A 22,472-nucleotide genomic window follows, 5' to 3' on the forward strand; every position below is an offset into this window, starting at 1 on the left:
ATATTCAGAGTAAACATTTTATACTAAAAGAACTAGAGAAAACTAAAGCTGTAAAGGCTGTTTGGAGTGAGATCCTGAATACCCTTAAGGTTTGTATTTTATTCTATCATAACAGAGAGACAAAAAAAAGTTTTGAGAAGGGCTGTGACATGAGATACAGCAAATGTATAAATAATAGATTGAAAAGGGGGAGAGAGAGGAAGCAAAAAGACTACTTAGACTATTGTAATAACTCAAGAACTGAGGAATGGAGGAAGGTATAGTGTTATGAACAAAGAAAGGACAAATTTGAGATGTTTTTAAGGTTGAATCAATAAGAACTAGCAATAATTAGATGTGGGGGATGTAGAAGAGGGAATAGCCAAAAATAATTCTAAGGTTTCAAACTTGAATGACTGGAAGTCTTGATAACATCCATGTAAAGAAAAATGTTGGGGAACAAGATCATATAGTATATAAGAAAGAAGATGAATTGCATTTTGGACATTTTTAGTTTGAAGTTTGAAGAGCATCCAGTAGAGAAATTTATGCTGATGAAAATAAGAATTATAATTCAAAGCTGAATAAGTAGATAAGTCATGTGCTTAAGAGAAGCAGTGTGGCATAGTAGATAAAGAACTGTCCTTGATGCCAGGAAGTTCAAATTCTGCCTCTGACACAACCTAGACAAGTTGCTGAACTTCATAATACTCTAATTCTCTAAGACTATAAGTTGAAGGGGCAGCTAGGTGATATAGTAGATAGAGTACCAGCCCTGAAGTTAGGAGGGCCTGAGTTCAAATCTGCCCTCAGAAACTTAAAACTTCCCAGCTGTGTGACCCTGGGCAAGTCACTTAATCACAGTTGCCTCAAAGGGAAAAAAGACTATAAGTTGAAAATAAAATGCAAAAGTAAGATGCGAACTTGCATTGGTAGAGGGAGTCTCCTATACCAAGGAATCATAAGTCTATTCTGCCCCTATTCTGTGTTTAAAGTGATAATTGAAGCAACTGGAAAATGCTTAAGAGTTCAGTTGGAAAATAGAAGATAGCAGAGGATGGAGTACAAAGCTTAGGGGATAACCACATTTAGAGGACTAAGAGATAGGGAAGGAAGAGGTAACCTACGTGACTTGCATAACCTATTTATGCCTTAGTTTGTTCATCTAAGCATATTGGGCTTTGGGATATCTACAAGATTTTTCCCTGTTTCTAAAATCCTATTGATGAGGCTTGAATCCCCTCAATTCCTGGTTAGTAGCAATAAGAGAGTTGTTAAAATTCCCTTTAATCGGCCATAGGTTTTAAAGTGAAAGATTCACTTATTCCCGAATTATTAATTGCAAAATGAAAGTTTATTGTTGGATAGAAACCAGTTTGCCAAGAGATTGACTTCTATAGTGGCAGAATTCTATTGGGAAATGGAATTTTACGCTGAGAGAATCAGCAGGCAGGGTCCTAGCAAATTGCTTAGGCCTTCTTGGAAGAAGCTTAGCTGAAGGAAGTTGTTATATGATCATCCTGGTGGGGGGGCTGGGATAGCCTGAGCTGATCAGATCAGGATTTCTCACTTGAATGAGAATTTAGAATTTCTATGGGAATTGATTTGTCCCTGAATAGTGTTACTTCTCTTATCCTGGGAGGATGGGCCCTGTCTCTAGACTCTTTGGAGCCTGGGAGATCCTGATCACTGAGATCAGAAAAGGGAACACAATAAAGGAAATCTTAAAGGGAACACAGCTTCAGTAAAGGGAACAGTTCCTCTCCTACTTAGTAAAGAGTATCATTATACTCTTGAATAATTCCAGTGTTTCTTGGAACTTAATGATAATGTATCTTTGTCAAAATCTATGAGGAAATAGAAATGTTAGGGAAAAAAAAACATAGAAAGAAAAAGGAAGAAAGGAAGGAAGACTCCCATAAAGAAAAAAACTAATGTGGCCACACCCATTTATGAACTATTAACAAGTCCTTTGAGAGTGGAAAGGGGGCATTTCCAATGGCTAAAGATTGAACATCTCAGAATGACTCTTGAAAGACATTGGAATATTTCAAGAATTCTGGCCAGGTGAGTTGGAGCCAGACGATGTCACAATGCTCCCAATGAGACACACAGAGGTGTCAAATGAGAGGTCATGGAAAGTGATGTGAAGCCAAGAAATCAGGAGTATGGGTTGAGGCAACTTCTACGATGAGTAAGATCGGACCCTGGGAGCAAGGTCATGTGGTAAGAATTCTTAACCCTTTTCCACTAAGAATCAAGAAAGTCTTTATTTTTCTGTGTTTAAAACTGTTGGTTTTTGCTAATCTGGGTATACTTAAGAGTACTGAAGTTAAGTGGAGGCAATTGAGGGAAGGCATCCCAGGACAAGAAAAAGATAAAGAGAAGAAGAGAGACACAGACAGAGAAACAGAGAGGAAGGAGAAGAGAAAAGGAAAGAAGAGATGGGGAAGAGAAGAAGGAGAGAAAGGTAGGAGAAGAAGAAGGAGGAGGAGGAGGAGGAGAACAACACAACAGAAACAGATATGAAGTGTTTCTCCAGAGCAGTCTCTGGACAGGGTATCTGAACTAGAATAGTAGAGAAATTCAGATTCCTTTTTTTATACTTTTTCAGATATAAAAATGAATATTTAGATTGAACTGAGAAAACCACTTAATTAATGAATCAATATTAAATTGGAGCAAAAAAATAGGAGTGAGCACTGCTCACCAGCGCTACACAAACTTGTGAGTGTGTGTGTATAATTATTAGAATCATATCTATATAAAACATTTCTGCAAAGTTTCTTCAGAAGTCAGTCTCTTGGCAAACTGGTTTCTATCCAACAATAAATTTTCATTTTGCAATTAATAATTCGGGAATAAGTGAATCTTTCACTTTAAAACCTATGGCCGATTAAAGGGAATTTTAACAACTCTCTTATTGCTACTAACCAGGAATTGAGGGGATTCAAGCCTCATCAAGCCAGGATGATCATATAACAACTTCCTTCAGCTAAGCTTCTTCCAAGAAGGCCTAAGCAATTTGCTAGGACCCTGCCTGCTGATTCTCTCAAAACATTTCTTCCTTTACGGTGGAGGTGATTGAGCTATCAAAGGCTCTACTTTGAGAGTTCAAACTCTGACAGGTCCTACAGACTAGAAAGCTTTTAGGGGATTGAGAGCTGGAAAAAACCTCAGAGATCAATTTATCCAGATCTCTGGTATTATAGATGAAGGGAACTGAATATGAAAGAGATTAGATTAACACAAACACACTGGTAATAGATAGTAGAGTCAGAATTTGAACTTTGGTCTTCTGACCCTAAATCAAATAGTTTTAAATTTACCATACTGCCTTCCCAAAGAACAAAACTTTTGCCCATATAGGGTCCATTTCTTGTACTCAGAGCAACAAATCTATCAACATAATATTATATTGTATAAATGTTTTGAGCAATAGGCTTTAGCTCTTTCTATATAGAGATAGCTATGTGTATGCACTTCTATATAATCTATACACATACATTTTATCTGTCATCAGGAAACTAAGCAAATTAAGCTTAGGAGACTTATCAATAGAAAGTTACTCACTAGGTAATTTATTTTTTGCCTTAGTGACTCATGAATATACTTGTAATTTGCATTGGAAAAAAAATCCAGAGTGATGAAATTATAGCTTTTCTGAAATACATAAGTATAAAAAGTATCCCTTATAGATTAAAAAAAAATTCTATGATTCTATGTCAAGAGATATTTAAAGAAGATTTTTGAAGTAGAATATAAAATTGACAGAGAAGGATCACGAATCACATAAAGAGACCCTAATCACTCACCATGTTTGTGATATAGTCTAGACAATGACTTGTCATTTATACTTGGATCTGAATTCTCACCATGTGTTTTCAGATTAGCAGAGTTGTACCTATCAATTATGGCACCCGGAGCAATTAATTGGGCGTAGGACACCTTGGAACACCACTCTTTGGGGGATATGGAGATAATAGGCCATCCAAGGACACTGTGGGAGTTTGGGAAGATTTCCAAAATGAGGAAGGAGAAAAATAAAGAAGGAATGGCTTCATTGGAGCTTACTTGAGGTGTAACTCAAGTTGGAGATGGATCATTCTTTCTTTTATCTTCCTATTTTAATAAATTAATTACTCTTGCTCTCCATGTGCTAAACTCTTTTGCTTCTATACTGATGAAGCAGTTCAAATGCTGCTAATGCTTTCTAATGTTGATACCCTGTGGCAAAACCCTAGATTAACTAGAGATCTAGTTATAATTTGGTAGAATAGAATCAGATTAGTAGCTATGTGAAGGTTCTATCTTTTTTAGTTTTCCTCTGGAGCTATTAGACACTAAGTCTAGAAGATCTCAGATCTGCTACTTACCTAGTGATGGCTTATGGTTTAACATCTGAAATACATCAGCATTTAAAGGAACTGATTTTGTCAATGGGTATTTTGTGGATGACTGAAATTCACATCTCTTCTTCAGTTCAGAAAAGTTGTCTTCAAGAGTTATCACTGAGAATTCTCTAATGAACTTCTTTGCATTTAACTAGGCTAGGTCCTTAACTAGGTCCTATATCTTTGGTATTCTTCTTCCTTTCCTTCTCCCTTTCCATTTCTCCTTCATATACTCCTTCCACATCCATAAGGTTCTTATCTTGTGGGTCATTTTTCCTAGGTCTTTTTTTTTTTTTTTTTAAAGCAGCCACTGGGTCAGAAAAATGCACCCAGTACTTTGAAGGAGACAGGAGGTCTTGCTAGGGTATGAGGTGATAAGAGCTTAAGGTGTTAGAGGTTTTTTTTTTTTTTTATTCTATTTTTGTGATCAGCTTTTAAGACTCAAAGGAATATATTCATAAGCAAGCTTTGATAGGTCCTGTTAAAACTTACATGCCTATTGGCATAGCTTATGAAACCAGGATAATTTCTCCCCTCATCCGCATGAGAACTAGAATATGATTTTAATAGAGGTTCCTAAAATTTTTAGTTGCATTGTGAAATAATGAAAAGGGCAGTAAGTGGGCACAGTGGATAAAGTACTAAGAAGATGAGTTCAAATTCAGCCTCAGACACTAGCTGTGTGATCCTGGGAAAGTCATTTAACCTTGTTCTCAGTTTCCTCATCTATAAAATGAACCGGAGAAAGAAATTATAAACTATTCCAGTATCTTTGTCAAGAAAACCCTAAACAGGGTAAAGAAGAGTCAGAATCAGATATAATTGAAACAGTTGAACAATAACAAATACTGAAAATTATCTAGTCATAGGAAAGGAAGCTATTTAAGAATCCTAAACTTATTATGTGCTTTCCTTTATAAAAGGTCCCCAGACTATCTTTGGTACTCTTCTTCCCATTTCTCCTTCAGATACCCAACCTTCCACATCCTTAAGGTTCTTATCTTGTGAGTCATTTTTTTCTAGGTCTTTTTTTTTTTTTTAAACCAGCCATTGGGTCAGAAAAATGTACCCAGTACTTTAAGGGAGACAGATTAGGGTATGAGCGGATAAGAGCTTAAGGTGTTAGAGGGTTTTTTTTTTTTTTTTCTTTTCCTTTTTGTGATCAACTCAGAGACTCAAAAGAATGTCTTGAGCAGGGTAGAATTTAAAGGGTAAGATAAAGAGTAGGATAAGGGAAGGAAATATAGTTACCAGTGGAAATATAGTTACCAGAAGGAAATATAGTTACTCAGCCTTCTTTTAAGACTAATCTTGCTTCCTGCCCCACATATTTAAAAGATCATAAACATTTACAAATTATATGTCACTATTTTAAACTAAGAGAATCAATATACCTATTGTTTTCACTAGTCAGTAGTCATTTAGTAAGTATCTACTATGTGCTAGGCATGGTACATATACAAAATATGAAAATCCTTACTCTCAAGGAGCTTATATTTATTTTTTCTCAATAGTATTTTTCCAATTACATGCAAACATTATTTTCAACATTCATTTTTGTGATTTTTTGATTTCCAAATTTTTAATCCTTCCTTCCCTTTCCTTCCCCCTCCTCAAGAGAGGAAGCAATCTGATATGAATTATAATTCTTACAATCATTTAAAAATATTTCTGGATTACTCATGTTATGAAAGAAAAATCAGAATAAGAGGGGAAAATCATGAAAAAGAAAAAAATAAGAAGAAAATAGTATATTTCAATATGTATTGTCTCCATAGTTCTCTCTCTGGATATGGATGACATTTTCTATCCCAAGTCTTTTAGAATTGTCTTGGATCATTGTATTATTGAGAAGAGCTAAGCAATCATATTTGATCATCACATAATCTTGCTATTATTGTGTACAATGTTCTCCTAATTCTTCTTACTTCATTCAGCATCAGTTCATGTAAATCTTTCCAGACTTTTCCAAAATCAATCTGCTCTTTATTTCTTATAGAATAATAATATTCCATTACATTCATATACTATAACATATCCAGACATTCTGTAAACATTAAATATTTTAAAGAAATTTTTTTCAATGAGCAAGCATTCATTTTTCCTCCATTCTTTCCACCTCTTTCCCTTCCCAATTGAAAAATAAGAAAAACAAAGCTCTTTTAGCAAATCAACAGGCAAATAAAACAAATAATCCACACTGACCATATCAAAAAAGTGTATGTATGATTCTTCATCTTGAATCCATCACTTCTCTGTCTGTAGGTGAGCAGCAGTATCAATCCTCCAGAATCATAGTGTTCATTTCATTGGTTAGAGTTCCTAAGCCTTTTAAAAATTGTTCTAGAACACTGATGGTAAATTCTTCAACTTGAAAAGATTAAAAAGCTAGAACTAAAATTCAGGGAGTGTTGTTACATGATTTTTTGTTTGCAGATGATTGTGCTATTGAAGCCAAGATTCAACAAAGTATGGATCAATTCTCTGATGCTTGTGCTAATTTTGGCCTAACAATTAACACTATTCATATACTCTTATCAGCCAGCACCACACCATTCATATGTGGAAGCATCAGTTACTACAAATGGTGAAGTTTTGAATACTGTTGATAAGTTCATTTACCTTGACAGTATACTTTCCAAAGATGTCCACACTATTCTAAAACAGACCATTAGAGATTAAGGATTGGAGAGCAGGTGATTTGATAAATTCACTACATAAAACCACTTAAAGTTTCAGGTCTTTGAGAGTTTTTTAAAGAAAGAAGAGTTAAAGGTTGAAGACTGAGCCTCAAGGAATATATATATAATTAATGAGAGGCAAGAAGAGAATTAATTCCTTAAAGTAAAGGGAGAAGGAGAGATGGGATTATCTAGATATGATATCTTGGAAGATCAAGGTGAAACAGGTAATAAGTAGCTGAGCTGGGATTCAAGCACAGGGAGTTTGACTTCCAATTTCAATCTTACTACTGTACGGCACACTCTTCCTTTCTTTAAAGAATTTTCTTTTTTTTTTTTTTTTCCTGAGGCAATTGGAGTTAAGTGATTTGCCCAGGATCACACAGCTAAGAAGTGTTGTGTTTGAGAGAAGATTTGAACTCAGGTCCTCCTGACTTCAGGTCTGATTCTCTATCCACTGCATCACCTAGTTGCCCTTCTTTAAAGAATTTTCAACCTGTTTGGAGAGATGAGATTTGTTTTATCAAGGAGAGAGATACATTAGTGTCAAATGCTGAAGGAAGATCAAGGAGAATGATGATCAAGAAAAGACCTTTGGATTTGACAGAAGGAAATTCTTGCTAATCTTCTAGAATACAATTCCTGTGAAAACAGAAACTAAAATGTAGAAAAATAAAAGATGTCTATTTTGTTAGTGAAATAAAGTATAGAAATAGGATGGTAAATAAAAGGGATAATGAAGTGGAATAAAGGTTTTTGAATTATTTTCCCAAGATGGGGAAATGTAATCATTTAACTACAAGAGCTGTATAGAATGAAAATAAGTCCAAATTAATTATATAAATCCAAGAATTAACTTAAAGTTAATGATTTAATTAACGTAATGGATTAAATATGTTCATTAGTGTTGATAATCTATGGTATTATTAAACAAAGTTAGGTTCAGCACAGTGCCAAATTTTAAACAAACCCAATGGCTTCCTTCATTGCAAAGCACTTTAAAACATAAAATCACATTGGCTGCCATGCTATTTAAAAAATAATATGAAGATAAATAATATTAATAGTTGGTATTTTTATAATACTTTTATGCTTTACACAGCATTTTGCATACATTATCTCTTTTTTTAAAAATTATTTTTTATTTAATAGCTTTTTATTTACAGGTTATATGTATGGGTAACTTTACAGCATTAACAATTGCCAAACCTCTTATTCCAATTTTTCACCTCTTACCCCCCACCCTCTCCCCCAGATGGCAGGATGACCAGTAGATGTTAAATATATTAATATATAAATTAGATACACAATAAGTATACATGACCAAACTGTTATTTTGCTGTACAAAAGGAATCAGACTCTGAAATATTGTACAATTAGCTTGTGAAGGAAATCAAAAATGCAGGTGGGCATGAATATAGGGATTGGGAATTCAATATAATAGTTTTTAGTCATCTCCCAGAGTTCTTTCTCTGGGCGTAGCTGGTTCAGTTCATTACTGCTCCATTGGAAATGATTTGGTTGATTTCGTTGCTGAGGATGGCCAAGTCCATCAGAACTGGTCATCATATAGTATTGTTGTTGAAGTATATAATGATCTCCTGGTCCTGCTCATTTCACTCAGCATCAGTTCGTGTAAGTCTCTCCAGGCCTTTCTGAAATCATCCTGTTGGTCATTTCTTACAGAACAATAATATTCCATAATATTCATATACCACAATTTATTCAGCCATTCTCCAACTGATGGGCATCCACTCAGTTTCCAGTTTCTAGCCACTACAAACAGGGCTGCCACAAACATTTGTGCACATACAGGTCCCTTTCCCTTCTTTATGATCTCTTTGGGATATAAGCCCAGTAGTAACACTGCTGGATCAAAGGGTATGCACAGTTTGATAACTTTTTGAGCATAGTTCCTAACTACTCTCCAGAATGGTTGGATTCGTTCACAACTCCACCAACAACTGCATACATTATCTCTTTTGATCCCACAAAAATCACTTCCACTTTCCCACAAGGAAATTGAGGCTCACAAGAGTTACATTATTTCTCCAATATCTCAACTGACCCAAACTTGGGTCTTCCAAACTCCAGAGCTAGGGCTCCAACCACTAGGAGGAAGAGGAGAACAAAGAGAGGGAGGATGAGAGGAGGAGGGAAGAGGGAGAAGGAAAGGGGAAGGGGAAAGAGGGGGAGGGGGAGGAAGTGAAAAGATGATATTGTTGCACAGGGCAGGGAGTTGTGGGAACCCCTTTCTGGCAGTGCAAGTCCTTCTTACAAACCTGAAAAGTTAAACTGGCAAAGAAGTTAATTATTAGAACTGAGAGGTCAGCTTTTGCAGTCTGACTTCCTCAGTGGCAGGTCCCTACAGAGAAGTAAAGATTTAACAGAGGAGTCCTGGCACAGAGAAAGTTTTTAGCAGAGAAATCCTCTAGCAGAGAAAGTGAATAAGATCCTATTAGGGAAATAGGAGAGAGAGATAAAGAGGGAGTAATGCTGAAAGAGAATGTCTTCCAGAGGGCAGAGAGTCCCTCAAAAGTAGCTATGCTAAGGGAGTTCCCTTGGCCTGGCATGATTTCCTGCTTTGAGATCCTCGACAAGGAGTTGGGTTGAAGGAAACTTGTTATAGGAGGCAGTTCTTGATGGGCACTGGAAGCAGTTTAAGTTCAAATCAAAATAGAGAATCTTGGAATTGAATGAGAAGTCCTAGACTAATTTTCAACTCAACAGAGAGTGATAATCAGTAGGTGGATATTATCAATTGGAGGTGGTGCCCATCTCTCAGGATAATAGAATGAAGCTCCTTAAACTGTTTCCCTGGGTCTGGTCTTTTAGAGAGGCAAGAATTCAATGAGTTTCAAATAAGAGTTTCGGGATCCCCCCTTCAGTTTCAGGGTTCTCACGTCAATATGAGAGGGAGTGAAAGAAATGAGACAGGAAGAATAGGAGAGGAACAAGGGTAGAGGGAGAAAAAGCAAGAGAAAAATAATGAGAGAGGTAGACAGAGAGAGAATATGGGCTTTGTCCTGGCTGACATAACAAGCTCTATATATTTGCCAATGTTTCCGAGATAATTTTGCCAGAGGAACCATAGTATCCAGTTTTCCAGCAATACCAAATAGTCATCCCATTGATGGCAATGGGAGAGGCAGACTATGTTGAGTTCTGGCTGAGATCTATTTAAAGGGAGAAAATTGAGAGACTTAGAAAAGAGGTTGCATTTGCAAAAAAATAATCCCGATTGCTGTTGCTAGAGCATCCATGCGTGAGAGTTATTGTTAATTGATTGGCTTGGGAAGTCCCAGGGAGAAAGAGGGAAGGAGAGTGTGTGTGTGTTTGTGTGTGTGTGTGTGTTTGCTTCAAGCTTTGCAGAAGTGAAAATTCGGAAGGTTTTCTGGATTCAGGTTTCCGTGCAAGAGGAAGGTGACAGACAAGACCAGGACTAACTTGATAGCTAGCCGCAGCTGGTCCCTCCCCTTGGGTGATTTCAATGAAGGTGAAAATGCGGAAGTTTCCACCCAGAATTGACAAATGAGGCTCACTTCTCCCTCAGCTGCCACTTCTGCCTTGCTCATCTTCCTCTTCTACTCAGCTCAGGACCCTAGAAGCAACGCAGTAGAGAAAGCCAGGAATGGCCACGCTGCCCACCGCCGAGCGTAGGGCATTCGCCCTCAAGCTCAACAGGTAAGGCGAGCCCCGCAGATTCCCAGACAAACTTTTCTTCTGGGCTGATGGCGGGGGAAAGCATGAGCGCTGATCCCCAGCAACTAAGTCCTAAGGCCGTAGAGCTAAGTCCAAAGACCACTCAACCAAGTGAGTCAAGAGCAAGGACTGACTTTTGCAAACCTGGATGACTGAGCTCACCTGTCATGTTTGTGCGCGTGAGGACGTATGTGCGATTGTGAATGTGTGTGTGTTGTGTATTCATTAAAGGAATCCCCTGCTGGGATTAATTTTAAAACTGTGCTTTAAATTTCTTTTCCCCGACGATACGCACCTCTTGCTAGCTACTGTTGCTCCGCGGCGGTTATAAATCTAAAATTCTTCATGCAGGATCCCGATTCCCTCTAACCTAATGTCATTCAGTTCTCTTCCCTCGCACTGTCCGTTTGTTCCTTTCTCCCTCTACACCTGTCCTGCCCTGCCTCCTCCTGGCAGAATCATGCCCGGCTCTCTGGATCATGAGGTCTTTAGAAACTTCTGTTTTAGAGATGGGGGGAAGGAGGGGAGTGTTGGTGTTTTTTTCCTTCTTTAAAATATAATAATAGGATTCTTTCTGGGAGAAAGCAGGTTTCTCTGGGAGGTTTTCTGGAGGCAGCCTTAGTTTCAATTGAAATAAATAATTTCTCCAAAATCGCAGCCAGCTGATAAAAGTTCAGATCTTTTATTGTGTTCTTCAATATAGCCCGGTTAGCCCAGAGACCTATCTCTCTGCTTGGTTCCAAGAGCTCTTGCAGCTTTGTCCTTGGCTTCTGCCTCTGCTTTCTTCAGCCTCCAGCCAGCACCAAGTTGAAAGATGCAATCTCTCTTGCCTCGAAGATAGGGCTTGTGGGCTTCCTCCCAGAGTGCTCCTCTCCAACCCCAGTCAATGTTCCCAAGTAACTCTTTTAAGCTCTAAGAGCTTCCTGTATATATATGATCTCCCAAAGGTTAACTCCACCTTCTGGAGAGAGAGGGATTCTGAGTTATCTCCCAGAGTGCTCTCTGGCCCTAAGGGAGGTGTGAATTTGGATATCTCTTTCTAAACCCTGAATTCTCCCAAACGTGTGAACTCCATTGAGTACTTAGATACTTATGAGCTCTCTAAAGGTGTGAACACAAGTTGTACTTAGTACCTTGTTTCAAGTTCTGGCCCAAAATATCTCCTTCTAAGATCAAATCAATTATATTGAACCATGCCAAATTAGATAATTATTGTCTCTGTCAACTCCAATGGCTTAACAGTTTGTAAAGATTCCAACAGGGGAGGAGGAAGAAAAGGAGGGGAGAGACACAGAGAGAGAGATGGAGGGAGAAACATTTCAAGTAGAAAAGGTGGAAGGATTGGGGGTGATTGCATATCCCTTCTGATTTTGCTATTTCAAAAAAATAACTTGATTCCTGCTGCCACTGATGTTTTTTAATACCTTCTTCAAGGAAAGCTATGAAGTGGAAAAAGTCATTTTTTAAATGTACATTTAATAAACAAAAAGGGTTGGCAAGTATCTAAGGCCATTCTTTTTTTTAACATTTGTGTAGCCTGAGCAATGAAGTATGGGTGAAATATGGTTCCTATCCCTAGGGTTTATTTATTTTTTTAACCTATGATTTCGTAGATAGAAGGTACTTCTGGGCTGGAAACTACATCTAACTACATGACATGACAACTAGTCTGTAATGTTCTTCTCTAAAATATAATTTTCTCTGGGAGCAGGTTTCTTGGGGGGCTTCTGGGAGCAGCCTTAGTTTCAGTTCAGTGTAATCACCCCAAATGCATCCAGGAGTTAAAGTCCAAATCCTTTATTTTCTCTTTCCTTCCTTGGGCATGTTAGCTTTCTTAGAGGCCTATCTCTCTCCTTCGCTCCCAGAGCTCTTGCCCCTAGTCCTATGCCTCTGCCAGCTTCAGCCTCTCCTCCTCTAAATGTCTTCAGCCAGCACAAAGATGGAAGTTGGAATGAATCTGACTCCACATCCGAGAGTGTGCTTTTGTGGGTTTGTGGGAGCTCCTCCTTATATATGCTCTCTTAAAGGTGTGAATCTTGTGGAACTCTTATAAATAATAAGTACATCTAGAGAACTGTTAAACAACCGTTGTCTCTATCAATTCCACTGATTCATCACCTTGTAAGAATCATAACAATTTATATATTTTAAAATACATTTTATATAATTATATATATATATATATATATATATATAATATTTTAAATAATTTTATATTCTTAATGATCTCCTTAAGACATTTGAACCATGATGCGACTTTTGTTATCTGTCAGTGACAGAGACAGGATCTGGAACTAGGTCTTCCTGATCCTAAAGCCAGTGTGTTTCTGTCTATTCTGTCTATTAAACTACAACTGCCTTGCTACAATACAAATAAAGAGAGACCAAATTTAAGTATATTTTTATCCTTGGCACTTAACACTGAAATTTTTCTTCCATTGAAAACCGCTGTCTGTTGGGGGGTTGTGTCTCATCTTGCCAGTGATAAATCAAAACATTGATGTTTTCCCCCAGTCTTATCAAAATCCAAAACTATTCTTGATAAATCAATTTATTATCTTATTCCTTTCTTCCAAGGGTAAAACATGTCCTCTAAATGCCCTTCCAGCTTTAAAACTATGATTCTTTGCATTTTTAAAATTTAGCTGAGTGTATAAAAGAGTAATTAGAGAGATAACAAATGCTTCCCAAACTCCATCCTATGCCTCTTTGTACTGAAGACAATACCATTTGGCCAGAAAGGCAAGTTTTGTTTTGTTTTGTTTTTACTGCTGCTTAGAAGAACTGAGTTTGCCTAGAGCTTCAAGAGGTCATAATCAGCTTTGTGGCTTAGTTACTTGCTATGAAGGTTGAACAAGTCATTTCATACATATAGTATTATTTTCCTGTCTTTGGAAGGAATTTGATTATTAACATAGACTAAAATGCCATTTGAGACTATAATTAATGTCAAACATCAATTATATCTTCAATTATATATCTCCTAGGTGTGTGGAATCTTCCTTAATAATGGCCTTTGTTAGAGCAAAGAATCACTGTAGGTTAGATAAATTGCAATGGGCAGTGGATGACACTGCCTTTCATTGTTGTGAATTTTAAAGGCACCAAAAGATGGTGGCACTGGAGATTTAAGGGGAATTTAAAGCTTGTATGAGTAGCCAGAGAACTAATCTAATCTTGAGGTCTCAGATTGATAACTGGTATGAGGTCAAAGCTGAGGGCAGTATTAGTAATAAGGCCCTGAAAACAAGGCAGAGTTTTCAGGTAGAAATTGAAGGCCACTAGTGATATCTTGGTGCTCCACAAACATGGAGCAGATTGAGGAGATATCAGTAAATTGCTATACTGACAGATTTCATTGCAAACATTTATTAAAATAGAATGTTCAACACTGATCAAATAGCTTCTCCCTCAAATCAAAATATAAGGTTTATCTAATGTCCAAGCAATGATTGATGATCACATATTATGTATCTAACATATATATATGCTATTAGACTAGTGTCACATTAGTATAATAGCTTAATAACATATAATGTACAACCCTACATATTTTGAATTTAACTTTCCCTTTTCAGCCTTTTTATGAATGAGACAGAAGAGACTTGAAATCAATTGTTACTTAAAGGAATAGAATGATGAGATCAATTTACTAATGTTTGTCCAAGCTTTGTATAAATTTAAGAGGAAAATGTCACAGCCATTCATAGTCATATATTTAGAGCTGAAAAGGATTTAGAATCCAGGGAGTCTAATCCTCTCATTTGACAAGATGAGGAAATTGAGGCACAGCAAGAATAAATGACTTCCAAGGTCACATAGTTAGTAACGTCAGAGACATTTGAACCCAGCACTTACTGCCTTCAGTGCACTACAGGTTTACTTTTTTTTTTCTTTTTAATAATAGCTTTTTATTTTCAAAATATATTCAAAGATAATTTTCTGTATTCACCCCTGCAAAACCCTGTATTCCAAACTTTTGTCCCTCCTTTCTCTTCCTTCCCCAGACAGCAAGTAATCCAATATATGTTAAACATGTGCAATTCTTCTATACATATTAACACATTTGTCATGCTGCACATGACAAATATGAGAAAGAAAAAAGCAAGCAAGCAAACAACAAAAAAGGTGAAAATACTATGTTGTACATTCACTCCCCACAGTCCTCTTTCTGGATGCAGATGGCTCTCTCCATCACAAGTCTATTGGAATTGGCCTGAATCATATAGGTTTACTTTTATGTATTTATTACATCACTACTGAATAGGATCACAGTGGTTAGACAGCTGGCCTCTGCACTAGAAAGACTTGGGTACAAGTCCCATCTTGTATATTCTGTCTGTGCGATACTGAAGTTTCTCATTGTTCTAATCCATTCATTAAATTGCTGGAAAACTGCACATCTGCATTAGTAAAAAGAATTTCTTCCTCATTCCGATAAAATCTGTATAATTTACTTTACAAATAAAAGTCATGTTTAGACAGAAATTTATTTAAAATAAAAACTGTGTTTTAATGGACTTTCAGTGAACAAAGTGAAATCTATATAAATATGTATAAATCACTAGGCTATCCAAAAAAAATGTAGCATATAGTCTTGGCTGATTGTTTTTTGTATTGAAATTAGTACCCTGTTTAAACAAATTGAGGAGATGGAAAGAAGCTGTATAATCCAGTGAACAAAGAGCAGTACTTGGAAAATTAAGAAGACCTAGATTTGAATACTATCTCTGACATATCCTAGCTGTTTTTCCATAGGCAAGACACATTATCTCTCAGTTCACACTCTAACACCCCACCCTAGACAGCTGTCTGATACTATATGTTGCACTGGAAGGTATCTCCACATTAGGAGTTCCATGAATCTGTCACAAACCCCAAGAAAAAAATAACACCTTAAGTGTTTGAACAAAGTGAGAATGTTTTTCTTATATTATACAGCAATTTCTTGGTTTAATTTAAGTTACAAAAGACAAAAACTGTTGAAACAAGTTCATTAGTACTTTGATAGGTGTTTTCTCTTGCTCTTTCCTTCACCTGTCAGAAATTAAAGATTACTACAAAATGTAGTGGTGGAAGCTGCAAGGTGACTCAGTCATCAAGCCCTGAGTCTGGAGTCAAGAAGATCTGAGTACAAATGTGGCTCCAGATACTATGATTCTGGAAAAGAAAATGGCAAACCACTCCAGGATCTTTGCCAAGAAAGACCCTAAGGGGATCACAAAGAGTCAGATATGACTGAAAAATGAATGTAAGCGCTTACTGTGTTAGTTACAGCTCTAAGTACCTTACAATTATTATCTTATTTGATTCCTTTTTTCCTCTTTTTTGGTAGGATGATTGGAGTTAAGTAATTTGGTCGGTGTCACATAGCTAATAAGTTTTAAGTATCTGAGGTGGATTTGAAGTGACTTCAGGGCCAGTGCTCTACCCACTAGGTCATCTAACTTCCCCCATCTCATTTGATTTGGACAACATCCCAGGAAGTAGTTGCTGTTATTATCCCCATTTTACAAATGAGGAATCAGAAGCAGACAAAGATTAAGTGACTTGCCTAGGATCACATAGCTAGATAAGTATGTGAGGTTAAATTTAAACTCTGGTCTTCCTGACTCCAGACCCTATCCATAGTGCTATCCAGCTGCCTAAATAGGACACAGTCCCTGCTCTCATATTCTTTTAGAAGAAACATATTGGAGAAGGATTTCTAATATGCTTCATTTGATAAAGAGAAATACATGAATACATAAGAGATATGAGACTTTTATCAATTTGGGGAGCTATGTATATCATAATGTGTGCCTTAGGAGATAACTTCTTAGGGAATTGTTTGAGGCATGTGCTTAGAAACAAGCCCTATTCTTGATTCCTGCCAAGCACTCTGTCCTTGACCCCAGTCAGAATAATTAGATCTTAGCTCTGAAGCTAAATTCTATTTAATACAACCTCCTTATTTTAATATGAGAAAACCGAATCTCACTTAACCAAGTTAAATGACTTGCCCATGATCATACAGCTAGTAAGTCAGATGTAAGTTTTCAGTCCACATCCTTTGACTCCAGGACTTACGTTCTTTTTTTTTTTTTTTTTTTTTAATAATTATAATAACGGTAGGATTTTAAAAAACTTTTTATTGACAGAACATATGCCTGGGCAATTTTTTACATTATCCCTTGCACTCACTTCTGTTCCAACTTTTCCCTTCCCTTCCTCCACCCCCTTCCCTAGATGGTAAGCAGTCTTATACATGTTAAATATGTTACAGTATATCCTAGATACAATATATGTGTGCAGAAACAAACAGTTCTCTTGTTGCACAGGGAGAATTGGATTCAGAAGGTAAAAATAACCTGGGAAGAAAAACAAAATTGCATACAGTTTAAACTCATTTCCCAGTGTTCCTTCTCTGGGTGTAGCTGCTTCTATCCATCATTGATCATTTGGAACTGAGTTAGATCTTCTCTTTGTCGAAAATATCCACTTCCATCAATATATATCCTCATACAGTATCGTTGTTGAAGTATATAATGATCTTCTGGTTCTGCTCATTTCACTTAGCATCAGTTCATGCAAGTCTCTCCAAGCCTCTCTGTATTCATCCTGCTTGTCATTTCTTACAGAACAATAATATTCCATAACATTTATATACCACAATTTACCCAACCATTCTCTAATTGATGGGCATTCATTCATTTTCCAGCTTCTGGCCACTACAAACAGGGCTGCCACAAACATTTTGGCACATACAGGTCCCTTTCCCTTCTTTAGTATCTCTTTGGGATACAGTAGTAGCACTGCTGGATCAAAGGGTATGCACAGTTTGATAACTTTTGGGGCATAATACCAGATTGTTCTCCAGAATGGTTGGATTGGTTCACAACTCCTCCAACAATGCATCAGTAGGACTTATATTCTTTATATTGTACTTGACTACTTATGTTTTGTCCTGATAACAAAAAAAAAAATATTGAATTTCTGGTATCTTAAATTTGCTGCTAGAAAAGTCTTTAGAGGTTATCTAAGGCATACTCTTTAATTTTGCAGATAAGAAAACTGAGAAATTACTCAAGGTCTAGGTGACACTGGCGTGTCAGAATTTGTACCCAAATCCTCCAAATTCAATTATAACATATTTTCTACTCCACACCTTGAGATGAAAAATATAGTAGAGTTAGAGAAATACATTATTCATGATGCATAATTTTCCTCCCATAAGGAGGAGGAAAAAACAGATTTTCCAAAATTGGAGGAATTTTCTGCTTTGCTTCTTATAAATAGAGTGGTTCCCCACAAACATATTCTTAGAATAGTCTAGCTCAATATGCTGATAAGCCTTATCAGGAGCTAGGAGGGAGACAGGCCATGTATATTTATGGTTGTTTTTCATGGTAAATTTTAGTGGAGGAAGTGACTCCTAAACTGTAACTCAAAACAGAAGGATTTCAAAAGACAGAGATAAGAAAAGGAATATTTTACATTTGTAACACATCAACTGCACAAACTGCAACAGATATAGGACAAAAATCAGAAAACAATTACTAGGCTGGAAAATGAAATTCATGGGTGCATGAAGAGAACTAGTATGAAATAAAAAGGAACCAAATGACAATTACAGACTAAGGAGTTCCTATTTTAGAAAATAGGGAACCACTAAATGTTTTTGAACAAGAGAATGATATGATGAGAAGATTATGTTAGTAACTGTGTGAAGGGTGGATTGGAGATAGGATAAGATTATAAGGGAAGAGACGAATTAAGAGATCTTTACAATAATTTAGATAGGAGGTAATGAGGATCTTAGCTAGGTGGTAGAGATGTCAGTGTAAAGAAGGGAAAAGATGGTAAGGATACAGGCAGAGTAGAATTCAATAGAACCTAATTGGATGTGGGACATGAAGAGGAAAGTTTAAAAAATAACTGAGGTTTTGAGCTTTGAGTAAATAGGAACAACAATCAACATAAATAAGGAAGTTGGGAAGAAGAGTAAATTTTGTTGAGAAAATGAGATCACTTTTGGATATGTTAAATCTGAATTGTAAACTGGAGATCTCAATGAGGATCTGAGGACATGTCTCAAGTCTGGTAGGTCAAAATATGCCAGTCCATTTAGAGCAAACATAGAATACAGGAATAAGCTATCCCCTTTGGGGAAAAGAGAAGGGAAGAATCTAAATTGGAATCTAAGCAAGTATAAATGAGAAGTCCAAATTGAGTTAGTATCAATTTTTTTTATTTTGTTTTGTTTTTTAAAGAGGTGATCAATCAGTTAACAAATATGTAAGTGCTTAATAAATATAGGCCCTATATTAATTGCTAGGAATTCTTCTAATGAGAAAAAAGTTGATGCTCTCAAGGAGTTCATATTTTAATGGTCAATTAATGTCACCTGCTGTACAAAGGCCAAAACAGAACATGACTGAGAAAAATTCTTTGGCAATTATCAGTGGTGGCCCTTAAGAGGGAAAACTTTTAGAATAGTGCTGAAGACCAAAGAAAAGAAATGGAGTCAACAAGTAGAAACTACTCATTTAAGAAGTTTACTAGTAAAGAAATATAGAATGATTATATTAAAAGGTAAAAGGAATTATAGAATTGAAATTCTAGAGCTGGAAAGGATTGTGGAGGCCAACCAACTAGTTCAACTGTTTTATTTGACAAATGGAGAATCTGAAACCAAGGTCACATATAGAAATAACAGAGGTGACATTTGTATTGATGTGCTATGGCTATAGTCTGTGCTCATTTGACTATATCATTATCTTAGAGTGTTTATAGGCAAAGGGGAAGTGTCTGTTAAAAAGGGAACACTAAAGAAGAGAGAGAAAGGGTTTGATGAAACAAGGGCTAACCAGACAGCAGGACATAAGATCAAGGACACAAACAGAGGAGATAGTTTTGACAAAGATAGCTAGGTAAAGCTTATGTAAACTTATGTAAAGAATTTTGTGGGGCTAGGTAACCTGCTAAGAGGCACATGGAGCTGGGGGTCTGAGAAAGGGAAAAGTTTGGAACCGGTAAAACTTTAAAGAATCTTATGTGAAATTAGAGGGTTTTTTTTTGTTTTTTGTTTTTTTTAGTACAGTTTGGTGGTGGCGACCCTGTTGAGTTTAGATGATGTGAATTTTGTGTGATGTGAAAACCACTATAATGAAAAGATTTTTTTTTCTTTATTATTACATAAGTTTTCCAACTTCTCCTTAACCTTAATGCCTTCTCTCTGAAATCATTTCAAATTCATATATAAGTGATTGCTGTTGTTGTTCAGTTGTATATAATTCTTCATGACCCCATTTGAGGTTTTCTTGGTTCCTTGTCAAAATAATTTGTTTAAATAATTAGAATTTCATTTTTGAAAACTACCCATCTCTCATGGAATTCTACCTCTTATTTCCCTGAATTCTTTGAAATTTGTAATCCCTAAATCTAAGGTGAGTCAGACTATTCCCTTCTTTATCACAAATTTTAAGATCTAGTTGTCACTTCCTTTTAAAGTTTCTATCACTTCTACTTCAATAACTAGTTCTTCCCTTTTGGTCAGAATCATGTCCAGAATAGCAGTTTTTCTTACTGCTTCCTCCCACTTTGGAAAAATAAAATTAACATGGAGGATGGTGAAGAGCTGAGTAATTAAAGCAGTAGTCCATAGATTTGTAACCTTCCACTGTTACTATTTCATGCCTCCATGATAGGTCTATGGTCTGTTTCCAAAATTCTTCATCAAATTCCTTTTTTTGTCCAGCTGATTTGTAGCATGCTCTTATTGCTCATGCCCATACTAAGGAAACCACTGATCTTTCAGAGTATCAAGGACATGTGCTTTTTTAGGGAAAAAAAAAATTAGCCAAGATGGTCTGGCACATTTAATCAGAGGAGCCAGAGGATTTAGAATATTTAAACCCTAGTAATCAGACTGTGAGTGACATATAACCCACCTTCTTTTGTTGGAACTCTAGAGCAAGGATGAAAGAGAAAATGGGCTGGTTGAGTGGTGAGAGGAAGGGATAACACGTGGGTAGTCAAAAAAGTCTACTGGGAACTTCTTGATGTCAGAAGAAAGTGAGGAAAACCTTCACTATATTGGGTGGACTTCACATGGCAAATTATTGTGAGGTCATGAATCAGGTCCCTTAAGATAGGCAGGCAGAGACAGGTTTTGATTAGCATCTTTGGAGACAGATCCTAAACAGATAAGTTCATAGATCTATATAAAAATTTGAGTTGATTGTCCAGAAACTTGCGGTTTTTTGGTCTTTCTTTGTATCCTCTCATTTGCCAAAGTGCTTGGCACACAGTTACACACTTAATAAATACTAGTTGACTGACTGGTGTTTTGCTTTATTTGACCAATCTAAAATAACTTAGGATAAGAGCAGCTTGGAAATAGTACTAAAATGTGATCAGAGAAATTGGGTTTGAGCCCAAGACCCACTTTTTTTTTTTTTAAATAACTATTTATATATCTATAGTCAACTATTTTACTCTCTTGGGATTTTGTTTTCATCATCTGTAAAATGACAGGATGGGATGATGAGATGAGTTCTTTGACCCTTACAGCTCTGAACCCATGTCTTTCTGATTCTAAGTCCAGTGCTATATCTACTAGGCCATGCTGCCTCTCAAGTAACTCCCACATGTGAGTACAAAGGTAGTAACTCTATAAGACTCAGGTTTCTTGATTCCAAGTCCAACACCCTATCTACTATATCACATTTCCTCTAAAGATGAAAATCTGCCCCTTTTGGTGTTTAAGCAAAAATTAATAAATCAGGAGAGGGCAGCTCTTTAGTATTACTCAAGAAAATAATTTCTTTTCCCTTTTTCCCACACTAAATTGAAACCATCCTAAATGTAGTTGCCCACTCCCATATTTCACCAGGTACTTGGCCAGTCGTGCTTTGGGAATCTCCCTAGAGCACAGAAACAGCTCAAGCAGCCTTTACAAATGACCGCTGCTGCCTTTTGGCTCCTCTCTCAGAACAGCACTGAAAAGTATTCTGATGAAAAAAGACACTGCATAGATGTTAGTGCCAAAAAGGGAGAGAGAAAAGTATCCTCTAGGCTACCAGCTACAAAGCTTCAATTCTCTTTTAAAACCATGACTCAAGAGATTATAGAGTTGAAAGAGTCTATTATTTCTATATTCCCTTCTCAATACCTGAGAAGGAAAACATGTAAGAGGTTTAACTATTGTTAGCCTTAGCCTAATGACCCTAAGTACTGGGCTCACAGGGACAGGATCTAATCCTAGAGGTTAACCCACAAATATTCTCTTTTTGATAGAAAGACTATTATTTCCTCACCCAAAGTGTACTCTAAGAAATGGCCAACCTAGCTTATGTCTAGGTCTTCATATTTATATACACCAGAGTTTCCAGATTCTATGCAAGCACTCAAGATAATACAAGTATCAGGTACAGGCTGATCTTTATTTTACCCTACAATAAATGAAAAAATACAAAGTATCCACAATAGCCTATGAGTAATCAACACAATTTTTGTTCTCTAGTTTGGTCACACTTTTTCAGATTCAGTATCAATTCATGGTTTTTATTTTCCTTATAATGGAGTTGAACTTGGGGCTGCTGAAGACAATATCCCATCATTTTGGTGAGTCCTCCTTCAATCCCACAAAAACCTCCTAGTAGCTTCTTTTCCCTGAAAGGTAAGATATATATATATACACAGAGAGAGAGAGAGAGAAAGAAAGAGAGAGAGA

The 22,472-nt window shown here is 36.5% G+C and overlaps 1 protein-coding gene across 2 annotated transcripts in view; it reads left to right on the forward strand.

Moving 5' to 3' along the window:
• Positions 1-2,128: 2,128 nt before the first annotated feature.
• The window catches only part of DOCK8 (dedicator of cytokinesis 8), a 307,293-nt gene continuing 286,949 nt past the window's right edge, over positions 2,129-22,472 (forward strand). Inside the window, exon 1 of one of the 2 annotated variants that reach the window (XM_031943861.1) lies at positions 2,129-2,205. In XM_031943861.1, the coding sequence (XP_031799721.1) occupies positions 2,201-2,205 (5 nt within the window). In that variant the 5' untranslated portion in view covers positions 2,129-2,200. Of the gene's footprint in view, positions 2,206-10,566; positions 10,739-22,472 lie in introns of those variants that run through there. The other variant, XM_031943857.1, reaches the window with a different exon arrangement.

Source organism: Sarcophilus harrisii, chromosome 1 (assembly GCF_902635505.1).
Source record: "Sarcophilus harrisii chromosome 1, mSarHar1.11, whole genome shotgun sequence".
Classification (NCBI taxonomy): domain Eukaryota; kingdom Metazoa; phylum Chordata; class Mammalia; order Dasyuromorphia; family Dasyuridae; genus Sarcophilus; species Sarcophilus harrisii.